The sequence below is a fragment of the Callospermophilus lateralis genome, chromosome 11 (genome assembly GCF_048772815.1).
Source record: "Callospermophilus lateralis isolate mCalLat2 chromosome 11, mCalLat2.hap1, whole genome shotgun sequence".
In the NCBI taxonomy this organism is placed as follows: Eukaryota; Metazoa; Chordata; class Mammalia; order Rodentia; family Sciuridae; genus Callospermophilus; species Callospermophilus lateralis.
The window spans coordinates 34,414,717-34,439,285 of record NC_135315.1 but is presented as its reverse complement, the minus strand read 5'-3'; the positions used below and the strand labels follow the sequence as shown (position 1 = coordinate 34,439,285).

General features: G+C 47.3%; 1 protein-coding gene across 6 annotated transcripts in view; it reads left to right on the top strand.

The window, feature by feature from the left end:
* Bcas3 (BCAS3 microtubule associated cell migration factor) overlaps window positions 1-24,569 on the top strand; it is a 582,041-nt gene that overhangs the window by 536,273 nt on the left and 21,199 nt on the right. For all 6 annotated transcript variants that reach the window (XM_076870607.1, XM_076870604.1, XM_076870605.1 and 3 more), the window contains one exon: window positions 21,973-22,140. In XM_076870607.1, coding sequence (XP_076726722.1) covers window positions 21,973-22,140 — 168 coding nt within the window. The remainder of the gene's footprint in view (window positions 1-21,972; window positions 22,141-24,569) is intronic.

Genomic DNA, 24,569 nt, shown 5'->3' with positions numbered 1-24,569 from the left:
GCCGTTCCCTACAGGGTCGCAGTGTGATCAGATGTCTCCCCTGACAGATTCCCTTCTCAATATTATCCTCCAGGAACTTGTGATTATCCTCTGTCTAAGTCAAAAGCAGCTTAATTCCTCTAAAAACAGTGCCAGTTGGGCATTTTGCCTAGAAAGAGAAAAGTAAATCCGTGTCAGTGTTCTGTGCTCAATTGGGCCTCCATGGGGGCCCCCCTCTCTGTGTGGACTTCCCCCACCCCCTGCCTTTTCCCCTTCCACGGAGGCAGGGCTGTGTGTAGTGTCTGGTTGGTAAAGTCAGGTCGATCCAGCAGAATGGGGCAGGGCTAGATGCAGGCTTGAGTATATTTGGTCAGAAGAAAGTCCTGGGTGTCAGAAGGTCCTGGGTAGGCTAAGACAGGCAAGAATCAGTGATAAAGTCAGATAGTAGGTTGACAAGGGCCAGGAGCCTAGGGAGCAAGCAGGCCAGCACAGAACCTCAATCCATGAGAGCCCTGCACTAAGCCAAAGACAGGCCTCACTGATACCCATAAGGAGCTGGAGCCGAGCGCAGTGATGCACACCTGTGATCCCAGCAGCTCGGGAGGCTGAGGAAGGAGGATCTCAAGTTCAAAGCCAGCCTCAGTAACAGTGAGGCACTAAGCAACTTAGTGAGACCCTGTCTCTAAATAAAATACAAAATTGGGCTGGGGATGTGGCTCAGCGGCTGAGTGTCCCTGAGTTCAATTTTTTGTTACCCCCCCCCCAAAAAAGGAACTGGAACATACAAACCATCTTTGCTAATGAATTCACCTACCTAAATCCTCCTCTGGCATCAAATCCCCTTGGTCTTAAGGGCCAGCCTCCTACCAGTTGCTTCTTCTTTGTCAGAGACATGAGCCTCTTCACCTAATACCCTGTGCTGAGGGCTGCAGCCATCAGAGTATGAAATCAGCTGCAGGTGACTCTGAGTCTTCTTGTCAAGATGAAGTACCAGGACTGGGGATGTAGCTCAGGGGTAGAGCACTTGCCTCTCATGTACAAGGTCCTGGGTTTGATCCCTAGCACCACAAAAAAAAAAAAAAAAAAGTAGGCGGAATTTCTCTTAGGCCCAGCTGCACCTTCACCAGGACTTTCTTCCCTCTGTGCACTGACATTAGTGTTCTGTTGACATCTGACATCCTTGATTCTCTGAGAGCAATGTTTAGGCATTAAAGAAGGTAGAGCCTAAATTTTGAGGATACCATACAGAACTCAGTAGATGGTATGTATGCCCTCATGGGGCTTATGTTCGGTAAGAAGAAACACAAACCAGCAACACAAAGCAGGGTGTCAGACTCTGAGAGAGTGGGTTCAGGGGCACCTGACCTAGTCTATGGGAGAGTCAGGAAAGGCTGAAAGAGAATTTCTTCTAGGATCAAAGGATAAGCAAGGCAAAGCCCTCAAGGACCAGAGGTGAAAGGAAGCACAGCATTTTAGTGAAACTGAAGGAGATTTGTCTGTGGCTTGCCAAAAGGGCGGGATGGCAGAGAGATGAGCCTGGAGAAGTGAGCAGGGCCCAGGCCATCAGGAACTTGACAACCATGGTAAAGAGTTGAGAAGTCACTCCAGCCTCTTATTTGGTGCTGTGGACAGGCATTTTCTAACCACGGGATGACTGAAATACACACACACACACACACACACACACACACACGCACGCACACTCCTCACAGGGATGAGAGCTATTCTGCCTCTTCTCATTTGGAGGAGGCACAGGGTAATCTGGATTATAAACTTCCTTCCGCCCAGGGTGGGGCTTGCCTGCTGTACTCCTCTCCTCCCATTTTAGGATGCCACTGAGCCTCACACAGCAGCAGCTCTCTGATGCAGAGTAGAAGTGACAAGGGCAACATCAAAAACTCTGCAGAATGTATTCAGTGGGAAGTGAAAGACAGGAAGAGCTGCTCTCTCTCCCGGCCACCCCCACCCCTGCTCTCCCATCAGAGGAGACTCCTCTCCAGCTATGCCTGACTGGCTGCTGGGCGATTCTTCAGGGGCTGTGTTTTGTGCTTGTCACTCTTATACTGGGTCACTTTTAAGATGCATGGACTTCTGAATCTTTAAAAGAAGAACTAGAAAAGAAATCCCAAAGGCAGTTAGTTGGCAGGTCATCTGCCAAGAATGAGGAAAGAGCAGTGACAGGTTTGGGGAGCTTGAGAAGAGGGGGAAATGCAGGAGGGAGCTGACCAGGAACAAATGGAAAGACTAAATAAAGGGTGAAGAGCAGGAAGGGTCTGGCTGATGAATTTGTCATGGTGCCAGTTGACACAGTATGTGGTTTTCTCCAGCACAGTACAGCAGCCCAGGAGCAAGAGCTGAGGAATTAGGTGATTGAATGGAACTTGCTGTCTGGGCATGGCAAAGCCAGAGTGGCAGATAGACCAGGAGGGACTGGGAGGATGCTTGGTAAGGGTGCTATCAGACCTGTGACTCCTGAGCACTGGATGACTGTGAGAAGTGTCACCAGGAGGAAGCCAGTAGATTGGGAGACTTGGGAGGGCGCCAGGGGCTGCCAGACTCAATGAGGTCAAACAGCATTATCATTAATAAGGAAGTGAACGAGAGAAGCAGAAAGGAAATTTCTTGGTGAGGATGTGCCAGTTGCACCATGTCAAAAAGGAAGTGGATTGCCAGATGGAAGGTCAAAGTCATTTTTGTGTGGAGGGCAAAGCATTTCAAGGCCAGTGATATAGATGTGGTCATGCACCTGAATGTCACACTCTCCTGGCTTCTTGCAGGGGTGGTTGAGAAGGCAACACTGGCATGTCACAAGCCTATATGCACCATATCAAAGTAGCAGGTATGCAGGCACCATGGGGAGGTGACCACAGGGCCTCCACAAAGACAGCACAGAGGAACTGGTGCTTGAGATGAGTCTTGAATCTGCAGGAGGCAGCTTATCAGGTCCCTTGGCACCACTTCTCACGCTGAAATGCACCAGATCATTGTCTTCTCCCTCCAGGTCTTGTTTTGCCCTTCAGGGCCACAAAAATTAACCTGTTCCCTTTTCCACAAATTACTCTTCAAATATTTAAATATTGGCATCACAGCTGTCTTGTTCTTTTCTCCAGATTAAACAACCTTGATTTCTTCCTTCCCTTCTTCCCACTAGGTGCCAGGAACTGAGGCACTGTGCTACACACTAGGGCCACAGAGATTAAAAAAAAAAAAAAGAATGGTGCCCTCGGGCCCTCTAGGAACTCAGTCTCATAGGAAGGATAGACCAGAAAATATTTTCTTGCTCTTGTTACTGGTCTGTCTCCTTTATCCAAATCCCCAGCAACCAGCATGGTGGCTGTTGAGATTGATTAAACTAAGGAAAGAGCTCACCTCAGAAGGTGAGCTGAGGTGTTGTGTTCCAACAGCCCGTTTGAAGACCAAGGTCAGACTCAGAAGTGGTTGACTTCTCCAGCTGATCACATCCCCAAGGATGAAGAAAACTTGGCCAGGGAGAAACATTCCAGATGCAGAGGCAGGGTGTTAAGGTGCAGGATGGGCAGAGTCTGAAGAGCTAGTAGGGGCCAGGTGGAAGACAGTTGTGGTAGAAAGATTTGGCTTCATCCTGAGGACTGATAGGTAACATGCCCAGATTTGCATTGTAGAAAAGGTCATTCCAGAAACACTAAGAAGAGTGAATTGAAAGGAGGCCATGTTAGGTGGCAGGAAGGCCAGTTTAAAGATTGTTGGTATGATCCCAGTGAGAACTGGTGAGAGTCTAAGCCCAGTGGTTATGGAAAGTAGGAGTCAGACTCAAAAGGGCTTGGGAAGTAAAACACACAGCACATACTAATTCATACGTGGAAGTAAAGAAAGGGAGTCTGGAGCGGCTGAGGAGAATGTGGCTGTTCACCTAGGTAGGCAATGGGGAAAGAAAGAAATGGATTTTGGAGGAAGAAGGCAGTGCATTTATTTTGGAGATGCTGAGTGGATATGCCTGTGGGACATCTATGTGAAATCATTTGGTCTTACACAAGTGCATTTGGAGTCCAGGAGAGAACTGGAATAGAGATGTGATTTTAGATGTAAGTCGTAAGTAGATGGTATTTGTCACCATTCAAGTGGATGAGCTCACCTAGGAAAAGTATGCCGAGAAAGGGGAGGGCTAAGGGCGGGTCCCTTGGAAGCACCAAAATTTGAGTTACAGACAGAGTGAAGTGAGGCCTTGGGAGAGATTTGGAGCAATCAGAGAGAAAAAAGAAACATTAGAAGAAACTAAAAAAAAAAAAAAAAGATGGAGTAGTCAGCACTTTCCCAATGAAGTCAACTTTCCTTTATAGTATCAGGTTGCCCACAGGGACCCCCTTGTGATACCTAAGCTACCATGATCATGAGAGGACAACCACTTGCTTTTCCAGTGTTAGGCAGAGATTCTTAAAACTGGATTGAGGACCTGCTACTCTCCAGCAATGGTTCTTAAAATCCCTGGATAAGAATCTGAGCCTATCTAGAACACCACCTGGGACTACCTAGGGGAAGGGCCCGAGAGTACATTTGTTCAGTAAGCATCCCAGGTGACATTGGGGAGGTCTGGAAAGGATGCTCCAGACCAGAGTTCATTTCATAATAACCTGGAGGTTCTTTCCAGCTATACAGATCACACCCCTAGTCTCCCACCCACAAACCAAAGGTGTCTACCTCCTGGCCTGAGGTTCTTGAGAGTCCCTATGGTTGGGAGTCACTACTACTGATAGGGCTGTATCACAGAGTCCCTCCGATGTCTGGGGTGGAACTACAACCCAGTGACCTAAAAGAGTTTCTGAGCAACTGAATATTCTGGAATCAGATGGAAATCCTGCACTTTGATAATTGATCTAGTTCTGCTTCTCCAAAAGCATCTAGACTGGAGCCCCTCACTGCCCTCTGGTGTAGACAGTCTGATTGCCCATGACATTTTGTGGAATAATGGCCTGAATGTCGTCCAGTCTTACAAAAAACAAAAGAAAAAAAGAAAGAAGAAAACACCATATGTTTAAAAGCTGACTATTAAAGACATGTGGAAGAGGTACCATATGTAGACAAAGAGGACATTTTTGGGTTACTGCCATGGAAAGAACTGGCTCAACTTGTTTATGTGTTTAAGGCCTAACATTGCTTAGTGTCCCCCGCAGTGAAATTCATGAAGTATGCCTAATACATCTACTCTCAGGAGTAATTTTGTAAATAAGGCCTTTGTCTCTACTTAAGGTATTTATTAGGCATAGAAGTGGTTCAGAAGGCCTGTGCCCCTTGCGTGAAATTGAAAACTTGTGAAATTCAAACATTGTCATTTATTAATGAACAGCCAAGATAAATAATCTTCCCTAAACAATTGGCTTTGGGATATTGCATTTCCAGGATAAATGAAAACATAAATTATACTTATTTTAATATTGCAGAGAGAAGGAACCTACTTAGTAGATGAGTTCCTTTTCTAGCATTACAAAAAGGAGAGCCTGCCATTTGCCTCAGCTTAGAATTCTCGTGTGTGTGTGTGTGTGTGTGTGTGTGTGTGTGTGTCTGTCTGTCTCGGTGCACGCAGTACTGGGGATTGAACCCAGTGGCACTTTACTGCTGAGCTAGACCCCCAGTCCTTTTTATTTTTTATTTTCAGACAGGCTTTTGCTAAATTGCTGAGACTGGCCTTGAACCTGTGATCCTCCTGCCTCAGCCTCCCCAGTCTCTGAGATTACAGGTGTGCACCACTGTACCCAGTGTGGGGTTATTATAGAATGAGATATTTAAGGACAGTGCCGCCTGGAGGTGGAAGGCAGGCCTTGAAATGCCTTTACTAACTCATTTTTAGACCCATGATACCATCTTTAGTCAAAATATAGTGAAGGATTATTCTTTGATCCTTTGATTCAATAAACATTTCTTAGGCAGTAAGAAGTTTTTTAGCCGGGGCCCGGGGAGTATTACTGTGGATTGAACCCAGGGGAGCTCTACCACGAAGATATGTTCCCAGCCCTTTCTGTTTTTTATTTTGAGACAGGGTATCGCTAAATTGCTACGGCTGGCCTTGAACTTGTGATCCTCCTATTGGGCGCCTTTTGTGGTAGTTTCTGTGATGGATGCTTTCTTGGTCCATCAGAATAACCTCACAGTGAACTCAGTTTGATTTGGGAGGGCAGCAGATAGGTATCTTGTGCAGTATTAAAGCTTCAGTGAAGACATTGTCATTGACTTCACATTCCTAGTTTAGCAGTACCCTGGGCTCTGTGGACATTCATCCTGCTCAAGAAGCCAAACAGCTTGGGTAGAATCTTTATGTGTCGAAGAATCTGGAGGTGGAAGCACCGACCTAAGGCTTCCTGGCTTCTAGGAGTAAAACCAGTACTGTACATTCAGATTGTACATGATAGTCTTGAAGCTTCTGCCACATGTTATTTGAATCTTAGAATAATTGAGACTTACTAATAACCAGCATTATAACATTTCTTATATAGAAAAGAAAACAAAGGTTCCAGGAGACTAAGTGCTTTGCACAAAGTCACGTGGCTAGGACATACCAGAGCTAGAACTAGCACTCTGCTTCCCATTCCTGGCTACGTGCTCTTTCCACCAACAGTGAACTCGGTGACCTTGAAACTACCTCCTCCTCTCCAAAGGACCTGCCTCCACTCCTGTCTCTCAGTGGTTTAAAAGAAAGTATAAGAAGGTAGACTGGGGATGTAGCTCAGTGACAGAAAGCTCACCTAGCATGCACCAAACCCGGGGTTCAATTCCCAATACTGCAAAAAAAGAAAAAGAAATAAAGAAGGTACCCAATGAATAGAAGAGCTTGCAGCTGGATTCAAAGCAGCAGCTGGGCCCTTCGGGTAGGTTCCAAGGGTAGGAGCAGACAGAAGGGGGATGTTTCATCCATGCATTTTGGGTCTTGAGAACACAGAGCCACCTCCTGCATCAGAGGATTATAGAGCTCAGATCTAGGCCTCTTTATTTTAAAGGGAAGCCTAGTGGGGATTAATGACATGCCCAGGAAGGTTATGGTGAATTTGCAAGTTCATTGAGCTATTTGGTGGTTTTTTCTACAACAAGCACTGCTTTTACTTATTTACATTTTTTAAGCAGTCTGAGGGATATAAGAAAGCTATTTTAGTAGCTTTTCTGCCCTAAAGGCCTTTTTTAAACTAAAATGAAACACAATGAGAAGTTAATTCCTTCGTTCAGCTGTTACCCCTAATTCAAGGTTAGGTGACAGCTCCAAGTCTGTCTGACAGTAACATGAGGTCTCCAGGCCCCTCCTACAGGCCCCTGGGAGCCTTAGCTTTTATTTATTTATTTTCCTCCTCCTTATGGATGAATTTGATCTTCCTCTAATCCATTATGTACCTTGGGCCCAAAGATAAAGAGATAGGTTTCTGTGCACCCACAAACACCGTCGATCTGGGCTGACTCTATAAATCTGCTCTTTGCCGGAATATAGCAGAAACAAAATATGCTGCTTCCTCCTCCTGGGAGGAATTGGCATTTCTCACACAAGGAAGGGGCAAGAGGAGGCTCTTCTGGCCTTTTTGAACTTGCTTCTTAGCTAGGGAAATGAATAACATCCTGATTGGCCTCAGTGGAATAGGAATTGGGGAGAAGGAGGGGGAGTCCTGGCCCCAAGCTCTAGCCGTGGCCTAGGAATCTCTTTACCCACAGGCGCCAAACTTGGCACACAATGAGACCAGTGAGTCGAGGGGAAATCAGAACCAGATTAACAGTTATTTGGGCATTTTTCACACTTACTAATGAAGTGGGCTTTTTACAAGGCCTAAGCAGAGCCTCTCCAGGAAGCAGGGCCTCCCCTGCCGTTGTATAGGTGCTAAGGTCTGTGAAGGGAAAGGGCAGAAACAGCTGGGAGCCTTGGCCTGCGCCCTGCAGCTGTGCAGGGAAGGCCCCTGGGTGCTCCACACTCCCACTGGACTCCTAGACTGGTAGCAGGAGGCATGAATTTCTCTAGTTTGCCTTAATAGGGTGTTAACCCCGTCCCTGGAACTCGTGTTAACAACACACGGCTGGAACTGAGGGAGGAGGCCGAGGACGGGCAGCTGCAGGCAGCTTGAGGCCTGAACTCATGGGGCGGGGAGGGAGGAGGGAGGAAAGGGAGACACCAGTTGCGTGTCAGCTGGATAAAACAGCCAAGTGTAGTGGGACCAAGGTTTGTCTGCTCCTGCTTCTGTCACGGCCCATGTTGAGTCCCCTCCATGGGCCTCATCTTCCTTGTTTGTAAAAGAGTAGTTAGAACCAGCTATACTCTGAGGGACCAACAGCTAACAAATAGGGGACAGACAGGGTCGGGAGTATGCGGTGCAAGGGGTGATACTCTGGTTTTAGTGTGCCAAGGTGCCCTGGGGGTCTTATTAATTGCAGATTCGGAAGCAGCAGGATGGGATCTGGGGTTGGTTTCTAACAAGCCTCCAGGCATGGTGGCTCCTGCCCTGGTAGGGACCACACTTTGGTTTTTCTTGTTTGTTTTTTTGGTACCGGGACTGAACCCAGGGGGCACTTAGCCACTGAGCAATATCCCCAGCCCTTTTTTTTTATATTTTGAGACAGGGTCTCACTGAGTTGGTTGGGGTCTCGCTAAATTTCCGAGGCTGGCCTCAAACTCACGATCTTCCTGCCTCAGCTTCCCAAGCCACTAGCATTTTGAGCGGGCACCACCATATCTGGGTGGCCACCCTCAGAATAGCAAAGGTGGAAAGCCCAAGACTGGCCTTTCCAACCCAGGCCCTGCCCCTCACTTTACTCCCCTGAACTTCCTTAGCTGCCAGCTGGGGACTGGAAAGTTGCCTTGTCTCCCTCCCTAGGGGTTTGTGAGAGACCCAACGCCTGAGGAGCACCTTGCCCAGGCTGCGAGCGTGCAGTCTGATGCTTACTGACATCATTCAGATTGCTGCGCCGTGTGCTGCCTGTGCATTCCCACAGCTTCTCAACTCTGCCCTACATCCGCCCTGCTTTCCATGCCTGGGTGGCTGAGTCAGTGTGACCAGCCAAAATACTTTGACATGTCAAGGCAGGAAATGACAGTTCCCAGGCACCCGCATTCAGGTATGGAACGAGCCCTGAACACACTTTGTGTGATAAATTCAAATGATACCCGGCTGAGCCCGCACCACCCCCATAGGCTGCAGACCAGGAAATGAGGCTGAAAGTCAGGGAAGTCGCCGTAAGACCAGGGGCCTGGGCCAGGACCTGTCGGTTTCAGCAATGTCGGGAATCGGTCCACACCACATTCAGCTCTGTGCCCACCTCAGGCAGCCATGACTCGGGCAGCTCTGTGGGGGGTAGGTTTGTTCAGGGAGACCTTCACAGTGGGTTCCATAAATACCCTGTGAGGTGAGAAGCTGAGGCCAAACCTTTGCCCACCCTGAGCCTCAGTAAAGGGGAGTTGACAGCATCCATTCTGCCCAGGGTCAAAATGAAATCATTTGTGAAAATACACCAAGTGTCCTGAACAACGTCTGCTCCAGTGGCCTCTCCTCACTGCCCAAGTCATGGACATCCTGGCTTTGTGCTTGTATGTACAGGGTCTTCCACCCACCCCAGCCACCCTAGCTCCAGGGCAGGCCCCTCTACTGTCCCTACAGTGCTGCCTCCCTCTGACCCTTCTTAGGCCTAAGGCCACACCTTTGCTGCACAGCTTCAGCGTAAAGGCCTAGACACTGGGGAACCTGTTACACACACTGCCCCTGTGTGCGAACGCCATGCCAGGACAGATCTTCAGTCCAACATCCCTGCTGCTGAAAACCTGGACTTGCCCTGTGAAATGAGAGCTGATGATTGAGATGGCAGAAGGATATGGGAGACTGTCCACACTGCAGGCAGAAATGCCAGCCTGTGATTCCAGCTGCTGGGGAGGCTGAGGCAGGAGGATCACTGGAACCCAGAATTCAGGTCAGCCTGGGCCACATAGTGAGACCCTCATCTCAAAAATAAAAAATAAATTTTAAAAAGAAATAAAGAAATAGACACCATTTTAAAGTTAGGCAACTATTCAAATAACACAACCAAAAAATGGGTCAGCTGTTAAACCACGCAGTCCACCTTGCAGGCACGTCCCCACCCTCCTCTTCCTTCCCCAGGGCTCCTGCCCCATGGGCTTAGATAGTCTTGGCTTCAGATAGGAGCCTATTTGCCAGCCCATCCCTCCCTGGCCTTTGAGATTCTCCAGGTCCAGCAGCAGCCTGGCTTGCAAACCTGACACCTCAGTCATGTGGGGCAACAGAGAATTCTTACTCAGAAGACATGCAGATCCTTAGGGAAGAGAGGAAAGGGTCAAAAATAATCCTAAAGGACAAGCCACGCTCATGTCTGTGTGTACGTTGGGTTCCACATTGGAAATCCAGTGATGATCTATCTGTTGGTTTTTGAAAGAACTTCTTTAATTAATAAAAGCATAAGACTTCTTGACCCCAGGTTTCAGACTTCAGAGTTCTCACTTAACTTTCTTGTGGAGCACGGAAAGTACTGGGCTTAGGTGGGCATCTGCCCAACTGCAAGAAGCACTTCAAAATTCTGGCTTGGGGAGCTGGGGGTATAGGTCAGTTGGTAGCGGGCTTCCCTTGCATGCACAAGGCCCTGGGTTCAATCCCCAGCACCAAAAAAAGAAAATCTGGCTTGGGGGGTGGGATGTGGCAAAGTAGTAGAATGCTTGCCCAGCATGCCCGAGACCCTGGTCCAGTCCCCAGCATAGAGAAAATGAATGAATGAATTAGTTAGTTAATTAATTCTGGAATAGGAAGACTGAGCTATACACACTGGTAATGCATCCATACTTCAAAATCAATTTTTAGCATGAATTTTGGTGGGGAAATCATAAACTTTGGAGCCTGATGAACCTAGAACCCTGACTATGCCCTTGACATTGTCTGATATTATCATTTTTTAGCAGAAATCTTATTTCTCTTTGCCTTAGTTTTCTGATCTGCAAATGTTGGTTAATAGCTCCATACTTGTGAAGTTGTAGGGGAGGTTTGAAAGAGGTTTGGTGCGTGTCACGTGGCTATATGCCTGGCACATAGTAGGCACACAGCAAATGCTAGCTCTCGTTACCTTTCCTGACATCTGAGCTGACCCAAGACCTAATTCCCACTTGGCACTGGAACTGTCCTAGGGAAGCCACGTGCGTGTTTGTTGTCTTGAGAGATACAGTTCCGGGGAGCTTTTCCATTCCGGGAGCTGTCAGGTTTCCGGGGATAGCTTGTCGCACGGTGTATCCTGAGCTGCACTATAGGAATCCAACAGCACAGCGTTGGGTGGACGTTTCCCCTCCGCCCTTAGAAGCAGGCCAGGGCATCCTGGAGGCAGTGTTCCCACTGTGGCCTCGCTGCGGGTTGCTTCTTCACTGCCCACCTGGACGTGGAAGCCATGATCACGTCAGGTCTAAAGCAGAGGAAGAAAGGGTCTCTGGGATCCCTTCTAGGAAACGCTGATTCCACCCGACTGGGAAAGCCCTCTTGCTCTCTGCAGCTCCCCTGGGCCTGACTGAGTGTGGAGCCAGTCGAAACTCTCCCGACTGGGGTCTGTGGTGATGACTGGTCTCTTGGGCTCACAGGCAGACAGCAGGGGCCTGCTCAATGACCTCGTGATGTGTGAAGGGCCAGACATTCCTGATAATCATGAAAGGGTGTCTCCTAAAGCCGCTGTCCTGTTTATCCAAAGGATAGAAGGGGATGGGGGTAGGGGACCAAAGGGGACAGGTAAAGGACTTTTAAAACTGACCCTTCCAGAATTGCTCTAGAACTTTGTGATCTGGTGTATGCTATTTATACAGAGTGGAATTCTTTCTGCCATTTTTCACACACAAGTCAGTGCACATTCCTGATAGAAATTAAAAAGAAATATGTCATACGTACACATGGATGAGTCAACATCGCGTGCAGCCAGCCAGAGCCACTGGGAGAAGAGTCAAACACTGGCCGTGGAGCCGCAGGCTCGCCTGCCCCCACCTGAGTCAAGCCTGCACACAGGGCTGGACAGGGGAGGCCGCTCACAAGGTCAGGCCTCCCCTCACTTGCTTCTTATAGGTTGTATGCTGCTCTCCGTGGGCATTTTTGTCTCAACTTTTTCTTGTCTTGTCTTTTTCTTTTTCCTTTTCATATAGAAAGGTAAAGGGTCCTTTGTAGTTCAATACCCAAAGAAAACCATGGTTCTCATTTTGTCAGTAATTGTTAGAATGCTTTTCTATGCTTCTTTTATGTTAGTCAATAATAACTATAGACTTTTGTCTTACTTTGTTTATTTAAAATTGTCTAAAGTATTTATCATATAGAGTATGTGTTTAGCATGCAAAAGGCCCTGGGTTCAATTCCCTGCACTCCTAAAAAAAATCTTTCCCCTATTATAAACATTCATTTTTGTGACTACCTAATATTCCACTGCTGGAATGAAGTATGATTTACTTAACAAATACCGTTTTATCAAGTTATGTTCAAGTGGAAATGTGTATGTTTATATATGGAGGTTTCTTGGCTTCCTAGATAATTTTCTTTGGCTAAATTTCTGAAAGTGGCATCCCTAGATCAGTAGTTGGGCATGTTTTTAATTCTTCATACATACTGCCAAAGTGCCCTTCAGATAGTGGAGACCAGTACTATTTCTGCCAACAGTGGGTCATCTCACTCCATCCTTAGTTGAGTATGATTCTGTATATTTATTAAAGAATTTAGGGAGCTACAAAGTTCTATCCCAATTTTCAGTTATGGGGAGATCTCTGGGCTATCAGGAAACTACCCTTCACCAGAGCTACGAAGCCACTTCTCCCACTTCTGCTGTGTCAGATCTGCATCTGCAAAGAAGTGGTGCACGTAAAGCTCCTTGTGTGCCTTGGCTCCCCAGCAAAGGCCCTTGCTGTGCAATTGATACATACCCGGTCAAGCTTGGTGAGCTGCTGTGGCTGCTCCCCACCCCATGTTGCTCCTCCGACTGGCCCAATTTTCTTCCATCACTTTCTAAGCCTTTCACAGATACCCCAGCCCCTAAAAGGAGCTTCTCACAGAGCTCTGGAAAAATCCTATGTGTTTGCACGGCCCTGTGCAGCTTTACAAGGCACATGTCAAAACCCAAAATTATAACAAAATTTAGTTACAAATGTAATTAGCTTTTATTTGCAATTTGTGAATGCAGAGAGTTTCCACAGAATAGAATGAGTGCTCCCACTGGGAAACTGCAGAGCAGTAGGTTTTGTAATTTGGGAACAAGAAAACAGAACAACCCCGGGGAAAGCTGATTGGTTAACATCAGTTGCTTCCAGTTGCTCTTCTATAAGGATTGAAGTAGAGGGGGCTTCTTATTGCACTGACCCTGGCAGACTAGAATCTCCTGGCTTTTGTTTTTGTGGTACTGGGGATTGTGGAACTGGGGATTGAACCCAGGGGTGCTCTACCACTGAACTACATCTCCATCCCTTTTTATTTTTTTAATTTTGAGATAGGGTCTAGCTAAATTGCCAAGGCTGGACTCAAACTTGTAATCCTCCTGCCTGGGCCTCCCAAGTGACTGGGATTACTATTGCACTCAGCTAGAATTTCCTTTTTAGGAAAAACTACTCCGTTTGGTGATCTATCTGCTTCCTAAAAGTTCCCATTTGATTCTGTGGCATTTAACATGAGTGGCTTCATTTTGATTTGGTTGGATCTTTTGGGGCCTAATGCAAGAGTTCAGAGCAACACAGTGGCCTCCTTTAATTAGCATGTTCATGCATCCTATCTGATCTCATGCTCACAATTACCCTGGAAAACACATGTTCATCTCCCTGTTTTATAGGTGTATTATTTTCCAAGGGCTGCTAAAACAAATCACCATAAAGTTGGTGACCTTAAACTCAGAAATTTATTCTCTCATATTTCTGGAGGCCAGAAGTTCAAGTTCAAGCTGTAAGTAGGGTCACACTCCCTTCAAAAGCTCTAGAGGAGAACACTTCCTTGCCTCTGTTGGCTTCTGGTGGTTCCTGGCATCCACTGGTTTGCAGCAGCATAACTCAAACCTCCTCCTCTGTCTCCACAGGGCCTCTCCCCCCTATGTCTACGACCCTCCCCCCTTCCTCTTGAAAGGACACCAGTTCTTGGTGTCCTCATCACTTGGGAGGATCTCATTTTGAGATCATTAATTATGTCTGCAAATGAGGTCCTATCCGGAGTCTGCAGCTGAACATATCTGGGGTTTTTTTTGTTTTTTTTTTTTTTTGTAGGGAATACACCAGTCAACCACAGTTAATAGGTAAAGTAACCAAGGTCCAAAGAGGAGAAATGACTTCCCCTAGGTCATACAGAAAGTAGCAGGAAATGGCATTTGAACCCAGGTCTTCTGCTTATCATGTGCCTTTAATGAGGCAAAAACAAGACTCTTATAGTATAACTGCTTGATCATTATTTGGTTCATTGAAAATGAAATTTGGTAGCTTTTGCCCTAAGGTACCTCAAACATCATTTCACCATTTGCCTGTTAGTATTTTTTTTTTGTTAATTACATTGAAACCATTATTTCCAATGTGAACCCCTTAAATGGAAGTCGTTCATTTATTTCACACATGGTAAGACCAGAAGGGATTAGCGACTTGCCCAGAATAACCAGAAAAGTCAAGTGTTGATTTGTCCTCTCTGTTCTAAGTTTGTAGCAGACATTATTGCAGTTGTAAAGGGGCCTCATTGTCAAAGTGACTGACTACTCTGTGTTAAATTGCAAACACCCTTAGTGTCTCGGTGACTGTTGTATGGCCTCTTCCCGGCTCCGCAGCATTGATGCTGGCCTCACTTGGGGCCCACTCCCGAGCTCTGACCAGTGAGCGCTGTGCTGCTGTTACCACACCCGGCACCTTCGCCACCCCTGTCATTGTCAGCCTTAGTCCAGGGGTTTCTTTGCTGTTCCAGCTCCTCTCCCTTTCTCTTTGCTCAATTCACATCCTAACCTGAAAAGTAGGTCCTTGGAAAATAACCTGATGCCCCAAATCCAAACCCTAAGCCCACACCTCACAAAGATGCTTACCAACTGTCACAAGTTCATTAAGCATTAGGTGACCTGAGTCAGAAGAGATTTCTGGAGGCAGGTGTGGTGACACACACCTGTAATTCCAGCTACTGGGCAGGCTGAGGCAGGAGGGTCACAAGTTTTAGGCCAGTGGGGACAACTTAGTGAGACCCTGTCTCAAAATAAAAAGATGTGGGGGTGTGGCCCAGTAGTAGAGCACATGCCTAGAATGTTGGAGGCCCTGGATTTAGTTCCCAGCATTGCAAAGAAAAAAACAAGATTGCTGGAGTTCCGGTCCCTTTACTGTGTTCACATCTCTCTGCGGACGTGGAATCGTACAATCCCTCATCACTTAACGACAGCGATACGTTCTGAGAAACCCGTCATTAGGCCATTTTGCTCTGCCACATCAGGAGCGCACTCGTGCAGCCGCGATGGTGTAGCCAGTCATGCTGCGTGGCCTCATGATGCCATCAAGAGAGGCGGAGAGCACTTCATGAGCGAGGCTGCTCCTGCACTATGCAACACACCGTTTTATAGCAGACTTGTTTTTATAAGTAGAAGGACTAGATTACAAAAATAAGTAAAATTACAAAAATAAGTAGAGTAGGTGCAGAAGCCAGTAGCAGTCGTTTGCTATCAGGTGTTGTGTGCTTTACGTAACAGTGTGCGCTATGCTTTTGTGCCACTGACAGCACAGTAGTAGGTTTGTTTCTACCAGCATCACTGCAGACACGTAAGTGATGCATTATTCCGTGATGTTATCATGGCCATGAGATCACTAGTGACAGGAATCTGATAAGTCTGCTGTCTTTTTTACTTTATTTATTTATCTATTTGTTTGGTTATTTATAATTACCACTGACCTGTGCCCCAACCCTTTATTTTTATTTTGACACAGGTCTCACTAAGTTGCCCTGGCTAACTTGACCTTGTGATCCTCTTGCCTCAGCCCCCCCAGGTAGCTGGGATTACTATGCCACCACACCTGGTGGGACCACCAATCCCTCATTGACTAAAGCATGGCTGTGCAGTGCATGATCATGGTTATTTTGGGAACCAAACTAAAGGATGGAGAAGGAAAGATGTTGTCCTCATACCTCTCACTCTACCTGACATAGAATATATTGACAAAATGAAATATGCTTGCAGACACACCTAGTGACCTAGCATATTGGAGTCCTCCAGAGAACCAGAACTAATAAGAGATTAGACAGATATGTAGGCAGGTAGATAGATGAATATTATGGGAATTGGCTCATGTGATTATGGAGACTGAGAAGTCCCACTGTCTCCCATCTGCAAGCTGGAAAACCAGGGAAGCCAGTGGTGTAGTCCACTAGAGTCTAAAGACCTGATGACCTAGGTTGCTGATGGAGTAGGTTGTGGTCCAAGTCCAAGGGCCTGAGGACCAGGGGCTGATGGCTGAAGGCACAATCTGAGCCCGGAGGCCTGAGAATCAAGATCACCAGTGTCCACAAGCAGGAGATGATAATGTGCCAAGTCAGGACAATATTTTCCTCCTTCCACTTTTTTATTATATTCAGACCCTCAATTGGATGAAACCCACACATATTAGTGAGGGGGGATCATCTATGTTCAGTCTACTCATTTGATCTTCCACAAATACCCTCACCAGCACATCCAGATATATTTTACCAACTGTCTGGGCATCCCTTAGCCCAGTCAACTCAACACATAAAACTGACCATTGCTCCAGGGAAATCTACCGTCCTCAGCCTGTGCTTCCGTGAACTGCCTACAGTGTGGCTACAGGTGTGCTTTCCATAGTGCCAGTCTTCTGCTCAGTTTGGCAGACAATTCGGTGAGCTGGACAAGAGGTTGTCTAGCAGTTACCATCATCCTGCCTGTGATCATTATTTAGTTGTCACAGGCATCATTATTTCAGTTATTACCCACCTAAAAGGGCTTGTATCTTGAAGAGCATCGTTTAATGCAGGTTTTGCTTTCAGTATCTGGCTTCCCTGGTGGCTAGAAATCTGATCAACAGGTTCTCACAAAGTCCAAATCCTGGATGGATCTAATTGACACAAAGCGGAGACTGTCCCACAGACTCGTAAATAGCAGGGTGTGATTAGACACTATCAGTATAGAGCAGCATCCCACCTGCCTCCCTCCACTTCCACCCCTGGGCTCCCTTGCCCCTGTGACAATGGTGTACAAAGGCAGAGCACGTGCTCCCAGGCCTCCCCAGCAGCTGCCAGCTTACCAGCTGTCACAGCATGCCTTTAATGGGTTTGTGAAACCCAGGAACCTGACCCATTTCTCCTCTGGGGAGAGCATAACACAAGATGCCAAGCTGGATTCAGGAAGCTCCACCTGTGTGAGACCAGTTTCCTCTGCCTTCCCGAGCAGGTGATTGTGGTTTATCCAGTTCCTAGAATCTCCAGATCTAAAATAAGTGCACAGAAGCAGCAGGGTGAAATTTTGGCATTGTTTTTTGCTCACTTGCCGTCATATTCTTTCCTTTTATTTAATTTTAATTCCATTTTCTGCCCACCCCAGCCCTAGATGTGCAGGCTCTGGTTCCCCTACCCAAAGGGTGTTGACTCTGCAGTGAAGGTCCGATTTCCCAGATCAATCAATGAACACATCTGTTCTGAGCAAGCATGTTAGACAGAGTCCTGTGCCTATTTCCATTGTAGAGGAAGCCATGCCCTGAGGAGCTTCTAGTTCAATTGGAAAAGCAGATTATGTGGACAGGATGAGGCAGCATAAGAATCCGGCCATAGGAATGATCTGTGGGTTTCTCAGATTAACCTGGGTCCACAGGTTAAGGAAGGGCTTCAGAGGCATCCGTAAACACCTGATGTTGCTTATAATTTTGTATATGCAAACATGCATTTCCATGGGTAAATTCATAGCTTCACTCCAAAAGTATTATCAAGATGGCAAAGCATTTATTATGCCTCAGATAGTTGCTCAAGGTTTCACCGAGCAGGTCAGATGTGAACTCAGTCTTGGAAATGGAATTCAGAGTAACAGGGAGCCCTACAAGGAAAGATTTCCAGGCGGCATCATGGGAAGTTACCTTTCATCTAGTTACCTTTCATCTCTCAAACTCAGTAAGATATAAATCTGTAAAATGTTGATAATCACTGCTTCCCAGAGTTTTGTGAAGGACTGTAAGCCTCTCTCTTTTTTTTTTTTTCCTGTCTCATGCTCTTTCCCATACCTCAGTGCGATGTTCAACTCATATCATAGTGAATACTAATCAATTAATCAATATTTGATGAACATGTAACTTAACTGAAATAGTCAACATGAGAACAAAGTATTGCTTCAACAAAAGATCTTCATTGTCCCAGGCAAGAGGAGGCACACACCTGTAATTCCTGCAACTTGGGAGGCTGAGGCAGGAGGATTGTAAAAGACAAGGCAAGTCTGGGCAACTTAGTGAGACCCTGTGTCAAACTTTTAAAAAGTAAATAAAAAGGGCTGGGGTTGTAACTCAGTGGCAAAGTACCCCTGGATTTAATCCCAGTACCCAGCACACACACACACACACACACACACACACCAAAAAAAAACCTTCGTTGCTAAGCACATGTTTTTGGTGCATTGAGAGAGTAGCCAGGTGATCAGTAGCTGTGCCCTCAACACTGATAAAATGTGTAGTTTCCTAAGAGCCCAGAAGTGACTTCACCCTGCAAGAGCTCGGCCTCTTCACCCCAGCACCTGCTGATCTGCACGCACTCGCAGCCCTGCGATCACTCCAGGGTCCTGCTGCCCTCAGCCAGGTGGCTATCAGGGGAGGACGGGAAGGACAGAACAGGTGGGGGGGGTTGCAGGGCCTCCACTGGGATTTCTCCTTCATGAGTGAGAGGGATCACTGATTGTTCGCTCTGTCACTTCTCAGGACAGCAGAAATGACAGAGTGCTCCTTTGCTGAACACTTTTGGTGTCTCCCATCTCCTCCCTGCAATTTCCTAGCCATGCTGTTGCTGAGAGAACTTCAGCCAATTTGTTTTCTTCTGTGTGCTGGCCAGTGGACAGGGTGACTCATCGTCATCGGTACTGAGATACTGCAAGAGGCTGGGCCAGTTGAGAGAGGAAAGGTTTTGTAAAAGGCACTGGTTGAAGGTGACAGGAATTCTCAAACCGAGTTGGGAAAAGACAGAGGCGATTTTTGCTTAAAGCAGTTCTCCACGGCAGGTGCTGCTAAGGGAAGCCATGTGGGAGCTGACAGAATGAGCTCTGAAGAATTAAGAGCCCGTGTTCCAAATCTGTCACTTAGAGATTTTGAGCATGTCACTTAATCTCTCTGAGCTTCCAGCTCCTCCTCCATAAATTAAGGTGGTACCTACCTGTATGGCTCAGGATCACCGTGATAGTAAGGAGGCCTCAAGCAATATAAAGGTATGGATACCTGTTGTTGTTAACAGGTACATGAGCACACCTGCTGTGTACAGGGCACCTTGTGTGTGTCAGGTGCTTTTACACTTATCTGACACAGTCCTCACAGAAGCCCTCTGCGGTGTATTGGTTTTCCATTTTCAAGAATGAGGAATCAGAGGCTCCTGCAGCTAATATGTGTCAGAGTCTACATCTAAGTCTAGGTCTGTTTCCATTCTCACTGTTAAACTAGCTTATGATTCCTCTCCTATGTACTATTACATTGTCCATTCAAATATCCCATACTCCCCTAGCCTTTACCATCCACCATGGACTGGGCCCATCCTCTTTCTGAACTTCTGTTGCTTTCTTTCTGATTTGACTTCTGATTTCCTCTTGGCCTATTGCCAGCTCCCCTGCCCTGGCTTCCTTTCTAGAGCAGCCCTGCTCTTGTGAAGCGAGAAAGAATAGTCACTCTCTTGAGGTTTCTGGACTCTGAAACCTCTCTGTAAGGAAGCTGAGTACACAGAGGAGGACTATGTTTTCTTGTCATCCTCCCTTCTGATGTCACTAAGCACAAGTGCCCCAGGCAAGACCCTTCAGGAAAACAGCAGTAGCTCTTCACCTTGTCAGGTAGACTGGGGTGGGGGCGAGGCACTGAAGGGAAGCACAGACTCCTAGCGGGAACCTTGCTCGGTCTCTCTTCCTTTGAGACAAGGCAAGGAGGTGTTGGTTCTACTTAGGAGATGGAAAAAATCATAGCTGGGCGTGGGAGTGGGTGCCTGTAATCCTAGTGGCTCCGGAGGCTGAGGCCAGAGGATCAAGTTCAAAGCCAGCCTCAGAACTTAGTGAGGCCCTGAGGAACTTAATGAAACCCTGTCTCAACAACAACAACAACAATAACAAAACACAAAAAAGGTCTAGGGATGTGGCTCAGTGGTTAAGCACTTCTGGATTCCATCACTGGTACAAAAAAAAAAAAAAAAAAAAAAAATTCTAGAGAGAGAGGAGGTAGAGGGATTGCCTAACTCACTTAATGAGTGGGCATAAAACCAAAGGTTAGTTTACAGCTTCAGCCCAAGTGTCTGTGGGGAGCTGGGTTCCTGGAGTTGTTGCTAAGGGTGAAGTGTTGGCCCTGCACCCCCAATCCTTACGCCTACGTCCTGAACCTACGTGATTGAGAGAGAATGTGGGATAGGGCTGCTTCCCATTCTAGAGTTCCACCTGACAAGCCCATCCAAGCAACACACTCCCAAGGTGGGCTTCCCCTTGGGGAGGTGCATATGTAGCTACTGCCCATTCTCCCAGTGCCAGGAATCTATCCTACAATTAGGTAAGAGATAAATCAAAACAAAACTTGGCTGATGAAATTCAGGAGCCATCAGTGACCCTTGCCACACATGCAAATCCCAACAGGCTGAACAAGAGCCTTTGTCTGGTCAGGAGAGTTCAGGATTATCTGGCCCACTTTGCTGATGTATGGAGGCACCGGCTGTCGGAGTGTTTACTAACCGTTATCACCTCAATGCTTTGGCCATTATCAGAGACAGGGCCGCCTGCCGGGGCTGGGGCTCGCACCCTCTCTATTACCACCTGTCATTGGCAGAGAGTGTGCGCTGACACTGCCCAGTCCTGCCCGCCCAGGGAAGATAGTTTCTGACGGCTGATCAAAGAGGAGAAGCAAGGCCTGATAAAGAGTGTGTGTTTCATGTACTTTTAACTTTGGGAAACATTGGCATTTGCATTTTTTCCTCATCTTCCTGGTGCTGGTAGAAACCAAGCCCAGCATAGTGGGTTCAGTTACCTAATCGCTGGGGAAATGGTATGTGCTTAAAGCAACAGAGCATGACCATAATCTCCTTTGGAGAGAGTGGATGAAATAAGCTTTCACAGAAGACTTGCTGTAGGATAAAGTAGAATAATTTAAATTTGGACTTTGAAGTGATCTTGCATGTGAGATCTAATCTTGGCACTTAGCAGAACACCATGTACTTTTTGGAACTGGGAGCAGCTTTGGATTAAGGAAGAACCCTTGCTGAAGATGCTATGACCCAAGTGTATTGCTGTATCCCTAAAATGGTGCCCCATTATGAGCAGCTGGGAGATACATATTTTTTTTTTTGAGACTGTCTGCAATGGGGTAGGATAAGAGAATGAGTTCTAGACTGAGACATCAACAAATATGAGTTCTCATACCAAGTCTGCCACAAACCTGCCATTTATTCTTGGGCCATAACTTCTCTGAGGTTCGACTATAAAATGAGGTATAGGTTACAGGATGCAATGGTTTTGAAAGCTATTTTGTTTTTGTTTAGGGCAAGTGATCCTTTCTTTAAATGAAATTTTAGGTGGAGTCCCATGTGTCAAATAGGAAAAAGCAGAGAAGTTTGGGTTGAATCCTGTCGCTCCTCAGAAACAGTTTTCAAACCCATCTGCCTCGGTGACGTGGAGGTCACTCCCCGGAGACGCACACCCTGACACAGTGGCCTGAACTCTTTTGCTCTGTGCTGCACACCCTTGTCTCATGCGGTCCTGACTGCCCTTCGTCCATCCCATAGGACTGAAGTGGCCCAGGGAACAGAGGGGCATTGGTGGTAGGTTGACCAAAAGAATGGCCTGCCCTCTGAAGGCATGGACTTAACGTCACATGTCCCATGTGTGCCACAGGTACCTTTGACCGGAGTGTGACCCTGCTGGAGGTGTGCGGGAGCTGGCCTGAGGGCTTCGGGCTGCGGCACATGTCCTCCATGGAGCACACAGAGGAGGGCCTCCGGGAGCGGCTCGCTGATGCCATGGCTGAGTCACCAAGCCGGGACGTCGTGGGATCAGGAACAGGTAAAGGTGTCATTAGACTCGTACCCTGACTTGGTCCTGACTGGCGCTTGTTGAGCTTCTTTGGCAGAGAGAAGTTGTGTGTTCGTTTTTGCCGTTTGTTTCTCTAGTTGGCACTCTGAGTGCTGTCCATTTTAGAAGCTTCTAGTGTCAGGATGTTCTCAGCGGAACTGTCCCCTCCTACATGGAATAGCTCATAAGGAAGTGCCGCGAGAAACACAATACAATTGTGTAAGTTGCTTGGGGAAGGGAGGCCCCAAGTTTGCCAGCAGCGCTCAGGCATCGAGTCCGGGGTCAGCTCACCTTCTTCATCCACGCTCCACGCTTTATAGATTGGCAAGTGTCAGTGGGACCTGCCAGGCTAGGAGGGAGCCAGCAGTGTGGCTCAGCCCCCAGCCAGCTTTTTCTTATGCTGCCTTTGGTTCTATACTCTTGCCTCTGAGAGGGTCCAGGAACCAGGGTCTAGGGTGGCTTCCTGCATGCATAGGGCAGGGAGGAGATATATTTAGATGAGGAGTGAGTCTTGGCCCAGGCACGCATGTGTACATGTACACACACACACACACACACACACACGCACGCACGCACACACTCACTCACAGACACTCTCCTGTGCTCTCAGGAAAGAACACAATCCTTCCATCTCTGTACAGCTCTAAAACAGGCTGCCTCTCCTTTTTCCAAAATATTGCCACCCTCTATCTCTTGCTGTTATCGACTACTCCAGCCCCGCATTTGTGCCAGCACAACAAGCTTTGTCCCCACTTTCTGAGGTTAGTGAGGACTTTTAATTGGGTTGAGTAGACCCTGACTGGAGGCCTTTCCTCTCTTGCTTGCCTGAGTCCTCTGAGACTCTTAGGCCTTGCTGTAAACAGCTCCATCCCGCCACCTATGCCTATCTAGAAAGAGGATCCCAGTGAGGAGAAACTTAAACCCCTGGGGCAGGTCCTGAGGGAGCACTGGGGCTGGGCTTGGAGCACCTGACGTGCTCACACTGCCCTAGGACTCCTCTGGGTCTTTAGATATTTGGGTTCAGCAGTCAGGCTTCCCTTCTCTAGTTCCCCAGCCCAGCCCAGTCCCTCTGATCCTGCACCAAGAAGGCAGAGACATCACCTCCACAGCATTAACGTAGCAACCTGCCCCTGGTGCCTGTGCCATCATTGGCAAATGAACAGAATGGAATGAATGGGAATGGAAGGGAGGAAGAGAGGAGTTTGGCTGGATATCAGGGCCTGGGAGATGGCCATCTCTGAAGACTGGTCCCCTCTACACCCTCTTCTTCCCTGGAAAGAAAGATGTGGGCCTCAGAAGCTGCAACAAGCCTTGTCCCACACCACTGTGTGTGCACGCGCGCACACACACACACACACACACACACACACACACATATCACCCTACCATGGCAGCCTTAGCCTCATGCCCCAAACTCATGGGTGATGCATCCTTAGGCCATTGCTGTCGCACCTGGGTAAGGAGCAGCTCTGCCACTTCCCAGCCCCTGAACCCAGACTCCTTGGGAGCTGACTAAAGAACAGAAACTTCCCCCTTCCTGAACCTTGCCTTTCTACATAGCCACTCGCTACATATCGGGGAACCTAGCTAGCCAAGGCTCCAGTGAACCAGAGCCTGGTGTCCCTGGGCTCACCCCGGGAGCCTCCCTTCCCGAGACCCGGAGAGCTCCTGGACAGGCGTTGTCGGCAGCTTCCTTCTCAGAAGCCCTGTGGCACGTCAGAGTCATTGGGCAGGCAGATCTGAAAGCGCCTTCAGTCAGAGTTGTGGCGCTTCTACCTGGCATAGACAGAAACCCGGGCAAAACTGGCAGCGTCCATCTGCCAGACAGCTGAGGGATTCAGGAGAGTCCTTGTGGCCTTAAGCAGGTTTATGAAATTAAAAAGATTGAAAAAAAAAAAAAAAGAAAGAGGAAATTAAAACTGCATGACCCACAGGTCAGAAAATAGGAGACTCCCTTTTTTTCAGCAGAGGGATTTTGTTTCTTCCTCAAACTGTCACTAAAAGAGATTCAGTTGGTCTTTTTTGACCGTAATAGATGTATGGGGTTTTTTTGTTTTTCTGTTTTTGGGTTTTGTTTTTTTTTGTTTTGTTTTTTTGTTTGTTTGTTTTATGGTTTTTTTTTTTTTTTTTTTTTTTTTTTTTTTTTTTTTTTTTGCCTCTGCCTCATTTTAAAGGCCAGTAAGTAAAGCAGATACTATGGAAGTTAGACCAGTTTCCTTCTCCATTCTTGAGAATCACTTTTCACATTTTCCAACTAGAGATAAAGTATCAGCCTGGTAAGCACAGACCAGTCCACCTATGGCAAGGGCAGCCTGCTTAGAGATAGCCAGGGAAATACAGTTCCGCATGGGTCCGAATTTCCAGCAAGTCACCCTTTGCCCATAGCAACCTCTGTCCCTCTCTTTCTTCCCACAGCCCTA